Source organism: Oreochromis niloticus, linkage group LG22 (assembly GCF_001858045.2).
Source record: "Oreochromis niloticus isolate F11D_XX linkage group LG22, O_niloticus_UMD_NMBU, whole genome shotgun sequence".
Classification (NCBI taxonomy): Eukaryota; Metazoa; Chordata; class Actinopteri; order Cichliformes; family Cichlidae; genus Oreochromis; species Oreochromis niloticus.
This window is the reverse complement of record NC_031985.2, coordinates 2,822,971-2,837,165: the sequence shown is the minus strand read 5'-3', so window position 1 is coordinate 2,837,165 and position 14,195 is coordinate 2,822,971. Positions and strand designations below refer to the sequence as shown.

Genomic DNA, 14,195 nt, shown 5'->3' with positions numbered 1-14,195 from the left:
CAGCGTTATGTATTTAAAATACAAAATATGAGTAACTGTATTCTGTTACAGTTACCGTTTTAAAGGGTGGTATTCAGAATACAGTTAGTTTGTTGAAATAAATGGATGACACGGCGGTCTTTTCCTGTTTCATATCTTAGGCTATGCCCTCTCTTGGTATTTTTGGTCATTCCAAACAAAACACGCATTAAGAGGCTCTAATGTCTGTGTCTCAATCTAGCGGCCCTTGTCACCCCTACTTGCGGCCCGCATAATGACGTGAAGAAATATTTTTTAAAATTATTATTCAAAATATTATTTAATATGAAGGCAATAGGCAGAGTGTTACAGGCATCGCCCTAAAGAATGTAGCCTCATGGGCAGTGTAGTCCGTGCTGCAGGGAGAATGGACTGCCATACCTGTTATGTGTCTGTGAGCGAGGGAGGGAGAAAAAGGAGAGAGGAAAAGTACGAGTTTTCACTGAGCAAAATCGGGAGCTGGAAGCATGTAAATATAATAATAACCACTGCAGCCAAACAGAGTGCCTGATGAGCCCAGTTCTAAGTAAGCTATTAAGACTCAACTGTACGCTGTGTTCGTGTTTTCCTCCCAAACAATAGGTTCCGTTGGAGCAGCCTTTCAACGCCTCTCTCTGTCTCTCGCTAGCAAAGTTGACCCAGACAACAAAGTAAAGCTAGTTTTCAGCTACAAGCCCGACACGAACCCGACGTATTAGCCAGAGGTCCCTTTACTACGGTTCAGAGCCGCGGACCTGTTTTATATACGCGCCGAATAGTTTTCTATACGAGATCGCTGCAAAAAGTGCAGCCTTACCTAATGTTCACCTACTGTTACTCATTTATATTAAGAAACAGGGAAAAATTCAAAATACATGGACCACCAACTGCAAAGTATTCATTAAACTCAATGGAACACCGGAACAAGCCAAAGTGTTGGTCATCAGAAATATGGAGGAGCTGGACAAATACTGAGGTTCAGCTTACTCTGGAGGTATGAATACACATGTGACGTGACACACAACACAACACATGGCACAGTCTAAAAGAACTTCATCTGCATCCGGCAACAATATCAATATAACTCATTGGAATTCTCTTTATGATAATCTGGAACTGAGAACATTTCAATACACAGACCATAATGCTCTAGACTTAGAAAAGGATATAGACCCGGAAAATAATTTCTTTTACAACATCAGCAGTAACTGCTGCTACTTCACTGATGAACAGTTTAAGCACACCATCAACACGGAAAATAAATTATCAATAATCCATTTTAATAGCAGAAGTCTGTATGCCAACTTCAACAATATAAAGGAATATCTAAATGAGTTGACAAATCCATTTGGAATCATTGCCATTTCTGAAACATGGTTCAATGCGGAGAAAGGAATGGACTTTGGACTGGAGGGATATGATGTGAATTTTGTAAATAGAAGGAACAAGAGTGGAGGGGGAGTAGCTGTGTATGTGGATAAAAACCTAAATTACAAGGTGGTAGAAAGTATGACAACTGTAATTGATAATTTATTAGAATGTATAACAATTGAAATTTATAAGGAAAAAGAGAAAAATGTAATAATTAGCTGTATATATAGAACACCTGGCTCTAGTATTCAAGTATTTAATGACTTCATAGACGAAATATTCTCTAAAACTAATCAAAAAGTTATGTTTATCTGTGGTGATTTTAATATTGACCTGTTGAATCCGAAAAAGCATAAAATGACTGACGAATTCCTAAACACTATGTACAGTTTGAGTTTACATCCTAAAATAACCAGGCCTAGCAGAATTACACCACATTGTGCCACCTTACTTGACAATATTTTCACTAACAATATGGAAAACAACATTGTGAGTGGATTATTAATTAATGACATCAGTGATCACCTACCAGTTTTTGCAGTTTATGACACTAATTATAAGAGAAATCAGCATGAAGAACAACTGAGATACAGACGTGTAAGGACAGAAGAAACTATGAATGCACTTAAGAACGATCTATTAAATCAGGACTGAGACAATGTGTACAAAGAAACTGATATTGATATTGCATATGGCATATTTTTAAGAATATTCATGGAGTTGTATGATAAAAACTGTCCAACAATAAAATACAACAGAAAGCACAAATATTCAGATAGACCATGGATCACTAAGGCTTTACAAAATGCATGTAAAAAGAAAAATACACTCTATAGGGAATTCCTAAAACATAGAACAAAAGATGCTGAAAATAAATATAAAAAATACAAAAATAAGTTGACCAATATTATACATGTATGTAGAAAGGAGTATTATAGTAAAATATTGAACAATAATAAACATAATATGAAGGGAATATGGGATGTTTTAAATGGTATCATTAAAAATAATTCTGGACAACAAAGTTATCCTCAATACTTTATCGACAATGGCAATATTATGGAAAACACGGCTGATGTGGTCAACAGCCTTAATCATTATTTTGTAAATATTGGACCAAAACTGGCAGAACAAATTCCTGAGTCACTGCCATCAGTAGACTGTAGTGAATACCTGATTGATAGGAACCCTAACTCAATGTTCCTCACAGCAGTGGAGGAAAAAGAAATAATTGACACTGTACACATGTGTAAATATAAAACATCTACTGATTGTAATGATATTGACATGAAAATCGTCAAGAAGGTCATTGAAGGAATTGTAGGACCTCTAACATATATTTGCAACTTATCATTTCAGACTGGAAAAGTTCCAAACAAAATGAAAATAGCTAAAGTTGTGCCGCTGTATAAAACTGGGGATAGACACCACTTCACAAATTACAGGCCGGTTTCTTTACTACCACAATTCTCCAAAATCCTAGAAAACCTGTTTAATAAATGATTAGACAAATTCTTAGATAAATATAAATTACTCTCTGACAGTCAATATGGATTCAGATCAAAAAGATCAACATCTCTGGCATTAATCGAATCAATTGAGGAGATTACGAATGCTATAGATCAGAAACAGTATGCAGCTGGAGTATTTCTGGATCTCAAGAAAGCATTCGACACAATCAATCATGACATATTAATTAATAAACTAGAACGGTACGGGATCAGGGGGGTTGTACTGCAGTGGGTGAAAAATTATTTAAGTAACAGGAAACAATTTGTGAAGCTGGGTGTCCATTCCTCATCATGCTTGGACATTGCTTGTGGTGTTCCACAAGGCTCTGTACTGGGTCCAAAATTATTTATTATTTATATAAATGATATTTGTAAGTCATCTGATATATTAAAATTAGTATTATTTGCAGATGACACAAATATTTTTTGTTCTGGGGGGAATCTAAAGGAGCTGCTGGATACAATTACTTCAGAAATGTGCAAAATTAAAAAATGGCTTAACAGGAACAAACTATCGCTAAATCTAAGTAAAACTAAAATAATCTTATTTGGGAATTCCCTTAGAAATGCACAAGTGCAGATTCATTTGGATGGTGTGGAAATTGAAAGAGTACTTGAACATAAGTTTCTTGGTGTGATTGTAGATGATAAATTAAACTGGAAGTCTCATATAAATCATATACATAACAAAATTTCAAGAAGTGTTTCAATCTTGAGTAAAGTAAAACACATTCTGGACCACAAATCACTCCACATTCTCTATTGTTCCCTGATTGCACCATATTTGAATTACTGTGCTGAGGTTTGGGGCAATACCTACAAATGTTCGCTATCATCAATCTCTATATTACAAAAAAGGGCCATAAGGATAATCCATAAAACTGGTTACAGAGATCATACAAATCCACTATTCTTAAAATCAAAAATTCTAAAATTCACAGATCTGGTTCATTTTCTTACTGCACAAATTATATATAAAGCAATAAATAACCTGCTTCCTGACAATATTCTAAAACTGTTTTCTAAAAGGGAACGGGGATACAATTTGAGGGGGGAATTAAATTTAAAACATCCTCGTATCCGTACAACATCAAAAAGTTTTTGCATCTCTGTGTGTGGAGTGAAGCTGTGGAACAGACTAAGTAAAGATATGAAGCAATGTCCGAGCATGGCGCAGTTTAAAAAGCGGTTTAAGGATATGGTTTTTACAGGGTACAGGGAGGAGGCAGAGAGTTGATAGGGTGTTCTTGTCTAATATTTTCATGTGTGTGCGGGTGCACGGGTATATTGGTATGGGTATATATATATATATATATTTGTAGGTTGTGTATCCTTGAGGTGTTAATGGGGTTATTGAAAATGTGTATATGTGCGTATGTGTATATACGTAGGTATGGATAGATAGAAACATATATGTATATATGAAGAAAAAAAAAAATACACATGGCATATAATGTAATTGCAAGGAGGTATTTCTGTAGTCTATTGATACTAGATAGTGGAAAAGGGGTGGGATTAAATAAGCTTATGCTTCTTCCTGCTCCTTTTTGAACATGAAAGTTATTTGGAGTTGTGGTTGCTCGTTTTCCTTTTGTTTTGCTTTGTTCATTTGTCTCTTTTAATTCTATTTTGTTGTACTTTTCAACATGTTCAAAATAAAGATTCAATCAATATTAAGATTTAAACATCTAGTTAGATATTGGTATGGAGAGTAGCCTTCAGTAATAGTAATAAATTACACAGCAATCGTACATTCATGTAGTTGTAAAAGGCATGATAACATATAGTACAACATAAGTAATCCAAAGTATTCAGATTACTCATTGAGTAACGTAACGGAATACGTTACGTTGTATAGTCAGTCATTATTGGAATTAGGTAATCTCTATGATTCAGCACTGTAGTCACATGGCTTGATAATTAGAGGACAATGGCAGGTCAAGAAAGTGTACTCTAAAACTCTCCATATGTAGAAAAACATGATCCATGAATTCATACATAGATACTTTTTTTTTATGGACAGGGAGAGAAGCAGGGTGTATACACCATTACCATGTTTGCTAATGACTTCTTTTGAAAAATCTGACTCTTAGAATTAATATATTTTATTAAAAAGGCTTAAAGTTAAAATTAACTTAAAATTTAAATTAAAAAATTGTCATGGTCCTGAGTCTTCTGACTCATTGTTTAAGTATTTATATTCTTTGTTTCTGTTTATTGCTGGTTATACTTTAGTAATTTCGAGATCTTCGGTTTTGCACCCCCTCTGCTAATCGCTACCTTATCGTGGTGGAGGGGTTTGTGTATCCCAGGGATCCCAGGGGCTATGTTATCCGGGGGCTTCTGCTCCCTGGTAAGGTCTCCCATGGTAAATTGGTCCTGGGTGAGGCCCACCATCTGCAGGAGTCATCATAGGGGTTGGGTGCATTGCGTGCCAGGTGGCAGCTAGGAGCGGAGGCCCTGGCGGACTGATCCCAAGCTACCAAGACTGGCAATTAGGACATGGAATATCACCTCTCTGTGGTGGGAACACCCAGCAGAGACCCCGGTTCACGGGATTTTCAATGAACACCACCTGCAAGCTTCAACAACATTCCAAGGGACACTGGGGACATCGAGTCTGAATGGACTATGTTCAGCACCTCCATAGCCAAAGCCGCTGCACTGACTTGTGGCCACAAGGTGGTTGGTGCCTGTCATGATGGTAACCCCTGAACCAAATGGTGGACACCAGAGGTGAGGGGAGCCACCAAGCTAAAGAGTGTGTGAATGAGTGTGTGAATGGGTGAATGACTGAATGTAGTGTAAAGCGCTTTGGGGTCCTTAGAGATTAAGTAAAGCGCTAATCAAATGCAGGCCATTTAAAGAAGGAGTCCTATCGGGCTTGGTTAGGCTTTGGGACTTCGGAGGCAGCTGATAGATACCGACAGGCCAAGCGGAACGCAGCTCAGGTGGTGGCTGAAGAAAAAACTCAGGTGTGGGAAGAGTTCGGAGAGGCCATGGAAAAGACTTTCGGACTGCCTCGAAGAGATTCTGGCAAACCATTAGTTGACTCATGAGGGGAAAGCGGTGCTCTACCTGCACTGTGTATAGTGCGGCTGGAGCATTGCTTTCACTTGTCTGGTCTCAGGATCTCATCTCTGCTTTTTGCAGATGATGTGGTTCTGTTGGCTTCATCGGTTGATGGCCTCCAGTTCACCTTGGAAATGGGCATCTGGGTTCTGGGAGGAGGCCCCGGGGCAGACCCAGGATGCACTGGAGAGATTATATCTCTCGGCTGGCCTGGGAACACCTTGGTGTTCCCCTGGATAAACTGGAGGATGTGGCTGGGGAGGGAGGTCTGGGCTTCTCTGCTTAGGCTGCTGCCCCCGCGACCTGGCCCCGGAGAAGTGGAAGAAGATGGATGGATGGAGGTTTTGCACTGTGCCTCCTGTGTGTTCCACGAGTCACGTTGAGTCACTTATGCTGTCTTTTCTACATTCGTGTCTCCCCAGTCAGTCGTGCCTCCATGTCACAGTTTGTCGCTCGTCTCTGTGTTCCATGTTTGCTCTTTTTTCCCTGTTGTATCCCCTTGTCAAGTGTGCGTCTCTATGTTCTGCCTCCTGTTTTACTTTGACAGTCTGTGTCCTATTTCAGTGTATTCCACTTTATTTCCTTTGTCAGATATGTCAGATTATGATCATGTCAGATTAGTCTCAGCTCTGCTTCCCTTCTGTTTCCCATTCCCTCGTTACTCCCTGGTGTATTTGAGTCCGACGTTTTCCTCTGTGCATTGTCGCGTCATACCCTCACCATGCTGTTTCTCCCTTTGTGTTCCTGATGAAATTCTAGTATTCAGTACCTGTTTTATGTTTCTTATTTTCTAGTGTCAAGTTTCTAGTTTTCATGTTTGTGATTTTGGTTTATTTTTTGTGACATTTATTTTTTATGGAAAGTCTTCCCAGCAATAAAAGCTACTGCTCTAAGTTTCATTCTGTGTACGAGTCCTACATTTGGGTCCTACATCCCGCCTGCCACACAGAGTAACCATGACAACATTAACTTCAAAATTAACAAAAGTAGTAAAACTAATTATTGAGTCAATAAAATCACAAAGAAAGGTCAGATGAATGTTTTCCTCGTTGACTGCTGTACAACTGGGAAGCTTTTTGTAACCTGAGGCATCGCCCCCTGCTGGCTATTAGAAAAGCTGCAGGTCTGGGGCACTTCCACATTTTTTAAATATTTGACCTGATGGAGCAGTAATGTAAACATTATCACATGATCATCTTTATGACACTCAATGACAGTTTAACAGTTTCTCTAAAATGCAAAATAAATAAGTGTGAATGTGTTTGTGAAGACTTTTATCTCCAAGAACTCATTTTTTGTTGAAATGTGAAAAATGCATTTATTCTTGTCTTAAGTGTTTTTTGTAGTTTTTCTCAGGCTTTACAAATATAAAGAAAAAGAAATGCTCCATTCAGTACAGCAGAGGGTTTGTGAGTTTGTGTTTCTTTGTTGCTTTTGAAAAAGTTTCTTCCGTTCTGAAAGCAGGAAGAAGGCCGGCCAAAAGTGACATCAGTGTCAGGACAGGATATCATTGTATCTGCCAGAGTTAGCAGTGCACAACGGTCAGAGTACAGTTTAAACTCCTGCTCAGCGTCTCAGTCAGGAGATGGATATCTATACTACGTGTATCTATGAGAGTGCAGACTTTGATCACACTGGAATTCAAACACAAGGAGGAGGTAAGTCATCTGTAATAATATGTTTACTTCCAGTTTGTTACAGTCAGCTTTTAATCCCAATGAACTGCAGCCCATCAAACATCTCCAAGTGTTTTTTTCTAATCAAACTTTTTACCTGATTTGTTTTCTTTTGTAGCATAATTTCTTTATATTGACTTTTTATATCAATAGCACTGAATAGAAAACACATTTGGACACTTTAGAATATAAAATAGAATAAAATAGCTCTTTGTTGTCATTGTACAGGTACAATAGAGAATAGGTTACAAAGTGCTTGGAAGTATTGCAGAGGAGTCCACAGTTACTCAGACCATGGCTCAGATTGGTGGGCAGGGGTGGGTAGTGATTGTTAACAGTCCGAATGACCCAGAGAAAGAAGCTGTTAGTGAGTCTGCAGGTGTGGGACCTGACTGACCTGAGGTGCCGACAAGATGGCAGCAGGTCAAACAGGTGGTGGGCAGTATGCAAGGGGTCACCTGTGGGCAGGGCAATCACCCTCTGAGCAGCCTTCCTGTTCTCCGCTGTGGCCCCTGGATAGCAAAAACTCAGGAGGAGGAGAGCACGCTCTCCACTGAGGAGCGGTGGAACGCCAGCAGAAGCTTCTGGTCCTGGTTAAGAACTCCCAGTGCAGCCACTGCTGGGCCTTCTTTACCAGAGTGTTGATGTTGTAAGATAAGGGATGTTATAGAACTAAATAGGGCCAAGTTCTGGTATTTCAAATTTTGAAATTAGTATTTGAACCTCTGCTAACAGACCCAAAGGAAGATTAAAATATATTCTGAAGGACATTCAGCTCAATTAATGAGAATCCAGCAAAGGGAGGAAGGTTTTGGACAACACTGCTGCTTTCAGGGATGTTTGGATCCTTTAATCAAATCTGCCTGTTTCTGAGCTCTGTGTCCTCAGGCAAACGTGGTTTCAAAACAAAGAAGTCTTCTTTACCAAGTCTCCAAAAGTTGATTCAGTTGGTTCATCTAAGTCAGCGGTCCCCAACCTTTTTTGCGCCACGGACTGGTTTATGCCTGACAATATTTTCAGGGACTGGCCTTTAAGGTGTCGCGGATAAATACAACAAAATAAAACTAATACCGGTACCAAAAAAAGAAGATTTAAACATAACACACGTGAAAAGACCCAGGAAAACCGAGTTAACAATAAAAACGATAACAAAATAACGCTGAAAACTGATAAAAACCCTGAAAACCATACATTGCACACCTGAGCCTCAACTCTCGCGGCCCGGTACCAAACGACTCATGGACCGGTACCGGTCCGAGGCCCGGGGGTTGGGGACCGCTGATCTAAGTGACGAAACTTTTCTCCCACTGAAAACGCTACATCCAGATGAACAGGATCAACTTTTGTAGATTTACTTACCTGGATGATTGAGAATGCATCAAGACCTTCTTTAACAAGCCACAGTTTCTTCTTTATTGCTCTTTTTTCAAAGAAAAAACTAATGTTATGCATTAAGTAATGAAATGTAAAACATCTTTCATAGAAAACAGTTTGTATATGATAAACACAAAACCATTAAAAATGTATTCCTCTATAAAATATGAAGTCATAAATAACCCCACTGTCACTTTAGTCAGTTAAAGTCTTGGATAAATAGTTTGGTTGATTGAGGGTTAATCACAATGCAGATATATTTTAGTATTTTGTGAGGTTGAGCTCATCCAACCACAACCACAGGTCTATTAAAGGCAGAGTGACAGGAAATGACCACAAACCAACATCTGCACTGTTTTCTAACAGGACCAAAGACTAAGAGTCCTCCTCCAGTCCAGAAGGGCTCTTTCAGATGTGCTACACTGGGTCTAGCAGTGCTGTGCCTCCTGATGTTAGCTGGGATCATCATCCTCTCCATACGCTGTAAGATAAGATATCTGCACCTTCATAAGTCACCTTTATCTTATCCTCCCCTTGAAATATATTTTCACAACCGCCGTGTTCATCCTTGGATACATCAGCCACACCCCTATAAAGTACCTACACTCACCTCCACATTCTAGCCTTTACTCCAAAAACACCTCCACCCTCTTTCACGATCACAGTTTCAACTCACAAACTGCAGACCAACAGCATCAGTGTAGGAATCTTATTGATTATCTACATGATGATTTGGGATTTTACCCCAGATGCCCTTCCTGACACAACCCTCCCCATCTATCCCTGTTTGCTGCTGGCATTAGGATAACACTGGTGTGAGGGACACCCTTGGCTGGGTGTTGTTGTTAATATGTGTTGTATTTATTGATCAGCTCAAATGCAGGTGTTACATTTAAGTGAGTCAAGAAACAACTCACATATTATTTAAATGAATTGAAACTAAAAAAAACAAACCAAATGACAGCAGCTGACCTCCCAAACTGACATAAACAGGAGAAAGTGTTCACAGTCAAAGCTCAGCCCTACAAACTCCTTCAGAGTGAAACAGGAAACACACAGTGAGAGCTGCACAGGTGTGGCAGGTTGGAACAAGGAAAAGCTGAATGAGTCTTCTGCAGACGGCGGCCATCTTGGCTCTTTATGTAATCATTAGGCTGCATGTTGGTGAACCAATCACAGCAGAGTACCTGCACATGCCCGTTATCATCCTCTCATTCAGTCACACCTGAGGCACAGCATGCAGAGCTTTTCATGAAGGACAGAAAAACACAGCAGTTACACAAAATGACACAAATATGATGACAGTCATAACAACAGGTCAAAGTTCAGTCTGTTACTGTATCATAGACACTTATGCTGTGTGTGCTGTATGAGATGCTGCAGTCAGTCAGTGTGAGTCTGCAGCAGTCTGAGGTACAAAGATGGGATCTTGGCTGCAAATGAATGTGTGACTGATACTGAATCCCAGCAGCCAACAAACATGCAGCTTCACAACCAGAACGTGTCCTTCTGCCACAGCAAATACAGGAAGTACCTGATCACATGGAAACACCTTTGATATGAGGAAGTGTTGGTTCCCACGGCAGCTTGTCTGTTCTTTCAAAAACCTAAAGATAACATCTCCGACTGCATTTCTAACACCTTCTTCCACCACACTGAGAACAATTATTTTGAATCTTGTCAGTGGTTTTTGTTCACAGTTGATACGTATTTAGCTCATCAGATTTCCTGTAGTTCTAACAGCTCCACCCACAGGACATGTTAAAGAACAATGGCTGCACAAGTTTCTGACTCTTACTGATAGGGATGGGTATTGATAAGATTTTCACGATTCCGATTCCATTTTCGATTCTTTTTTTAAAAAGGAGAACACTAAGGTCGATTAGCTTAGAACTTTGTTTTATATCTTCTCTTTGAACAAGATAGAAATTTAGGAGTAACATGGCCTTACAAACCCAACAGTGAGATCTTAAGAGATCCACAGCCTACGGCTCTCCAATGGGGTGTCACAGGGTCCCCAGGAAAAAAATTGTAAATGTAAAATAATAAAATAAATATTCTTCTGTAGCAATAACAAAGTATAACATAAATTATTCTGTAGCAATTACACAAGAATATCCAGTAATGTCCCTGCCTACAATTACACACATTCACTTACCGAAAATCGGGGGCATCTGCTGACCACAAACTTAGTCACTGCTCGGTGACATTCGTCTATCCTGGCCTGAAAGGAGACGCTACCGGAAGACTGCAGCGAGAACTGCCAGCCAGACTCTGTCTGTCTCTCTCATCATGGTCACCTAAATGCACAGTAATGGCAGGTTTTGTAATAAGGCAGATCGCGCTAACATAATATGCACTGTTAGTTGATTATTTACCTGCCGCATTAACGGGAGAGGACGTGCAAACGTTACCGCTGCTGCTGGGTTGAGATTCACGAGTCCAGAGCAGAATTAAAAACACGACATTCATTTAAGGTTATCGCGTGTTTTGTGAGCAAATGCTTTTGCATATTCGTAGTGTTTCCTCCCTTAAATGAAATATCTACTTTGCAAGTATTGCAAACTTTTGAGCGTTTGAGCCGCCATGTTTCCTGCCAGGTAAATGACGCTCCGAGGGAATCGTTTGCAAAAATGGCAAACGATTCCAAGAAATTGAAACAGTGGGAACCGGTTCTCAACAAGAACCGGGTTTCGATACCCATCCCTACTTACTGATATATTTGACAATGCAGAGGAAGAAGATTATTTCTGTTTGAATCTTTTACCAAACTTTAGCTAATTTTTAAATTTAGCTTTTTACCAAAATGTGAGTGATATTTAATCCTCCACTGGATGCAACACAGTCATTGTAGCAGATTTGATGTTTTCATTCGGTTTCTTGTCTCATTTCTAATCACATATTTTAGTCAAAAAACAGCTGAGCAACAACTGCAGCCTCCAGTCTAATCATTCAGGTAAGAAATGCTTTTAAATAAATGTTTATAGTAAATTTCTAATATCTGTTGTCAGTAGATAGCAGCTACTCACTAACAGCACTAGTAAACCACCAAGCTTGGGTAAAACAAACTGAATAAACCATAAACCCTCCACCAAAGACTGGTCCACACACTGACTGAGCAGTGAGTCACTAGCTTATATTCTGCTGGGTGGCTGATTGCTGAATGAAGCCAGCTGTGCACGGGCTCCTCAGGAGAGATGGGTGGCAGCTCAGCTCCTGATGAGAAAACACACAACACACAGACCTGCTCGAGACATCACAGTTGTTTGACTGTTTCTCAGTACACGGACAACTACAGTCAGCTACATATCAGCTATGAAATACTGACTGAGAGACATACATGAAGGATGAAGTAAGTTATCCAAAGAACACAGTAGTTGGTCAGAAGAGTTGAAAATCAGGTGGAAAAATCTGAATCTTTGATTTTAATATTAAATATTTTGTTTGTTGAGTTCAAATTAAGTTTTTTTTACAGTTGTTGTTTTTTTCACATGCTGTAAGTAACTAGATACTTACTGTAAATACAGATATTATCAATGTGATACACAGTTACGTGAAATCTGTCTGTATGTGTTTGACTTTAAGAGAAGTGTCCTGATCGATGGACGAGATTTGGAAGCAGCTGTTACTTTAAATCCACTGAGAGGAAAACTTGGTCTGACAGCAGGAGAGACTGTCAGGATAAAGGAGCTGATCTGGTGATGATAAACAGCAAAGAGGAACAGGTGGGTGTGTTTGTTCATGTCTGTGTGATCTTTGATGGAGCTGACAGTCATCTGTTACTTGTGTTTTTGACCTGCTGTCAGTCTGTGACCTGCTTCCTGTCTCCACTCTGATGGATTTCTTTGTTTGGTTATTTTGTTTCCATATTGAGAGTTCATGTTTTTAACATTTCAAATGTAATATTGCAAATTCAGACATTTTGTTTAACAAACATCTAAAGCAACGAGGAATTTATAGAACAAAATAATTGAAATGTAGAGTTAAAAACAATAATGTTAAGAATAGTTTAGTTCTTTTTTGTTTTTGTTAAATAAACTCAGTAAAATAAAATGTTAGCTGAGTTTGTTACTGAGCTACAGGAGGAGCTGATATTCATTGATTCTTTGGCTCTTTCTGATTTCTCCACAATGGAAGAACTGAAAAGTTTCATCACATTTATTCTTCCTTCAGACAGATTCACAAGATGATGTTACGACAACAGAAGTGCTGAATTATGACTGGAGACAATATTTGTGTCTCTTCTCAAACAGGAATTTATCAATGAACTGAACATGAGAGGAGAGTCCTGGATTGGTCTGGAACGCTATTCTCAGAAACATGAATGGAAATGGGTGGATGGATCACTGCTGACAGAAACGTGAGCTTTTTATATTACAATGCTGTCAGAGTTATTACTTGAAGTTATCAGAACCATACGATAGATCAGCAATACATGAGTTGAGATATTTTTTAACAGCCCACAAACTGAATGTAAAGAAACGCAGAATTAATTTAGTCCAGTTTAATATCATATTTGATCTCTCTGACAGGTTCTGGGCACCAGGAAAGCAGAACGACACTTTGGTTTACTATGCAGCTTGTTGTGACAGTGATGGGAGATGGACAAAAGGTCCTTATGAATCAAAGACCTTCATCTGTGAGAAACGAGTTTGGTGCTTTGATGTAAATGTTTGAATAATCCAACCAAAGACACCTCACTATGAAATGTCCTGCATGAGCCTCAGACTCAGCTCACAGTTGTTACTTGTTCATTCTGCATCATATATTGATTACATATATTGTCCCTCTGTGCTCTGTGCTGTACAGTAAGGTTGGAAGTCATCCACACAAAAACTTGAAGTACTTCATTACTCTGTAGTTCCAGCAAATTGTTCTAATAAAAGTCAAAGTGCAGCTTGTCTTTACTTTGGTTTACTTGGTTTATTCATCAGTCTGTTGGTCCTAAAACAGCAGAAAGTGGACAGTGCAAAGTTACAGAGGCAAACATTATGAAAAACCATGGAACAGGATAAGATAAAGAGAATGCGATACTATATACAATAGATTAAAATACTAAATGCAATACAATAAAAAAAAATACGCTTAGTGTTATTGCACATGTGTGGATGTGTGTGTTTGGTCAGTTACAAAGTCTTTGTTGTGGAGTCTGACAGCAGCTGGAAGGAAAGACCTGCGAAATCTCTCCGTCCCA

The 14,195-nt window shown here is 39.1% G+C and overlaps 1 protein-coding gene across 1 annotated transcript; it reads left to right on the top strand.

Annotated features, from left to right (window-relative positions):
* The first annotated feature begins 7,475 nt into the window (after positions 1-7,475).
* LOC112841716 (CD209 antigen-like protein A) lies at positions 7,476-13,908 on the top strand. The gene is made up of 6 exons (XM_025902371.1): positions 7,476-7,609; positions 9,368-9,484; positions 11,910-11,957; positions 12,587-12,726; positions 13,255-13,361; positions 13,534-13,908. Exons 1-6 carry the CDS (start codon positions 7,537-7,539, stop codon positions 13,676-13,678), a joined length of 630 nt encoding a protein of 209 aa, XP_025758156.1. The 5' UTR covers positions 7,476-7,536; the 3' UTR covers positions 13,679-13,908.
* The last annotated feature ends 287 nt before the right edge of the window (positions 13,909-14,195 follow it).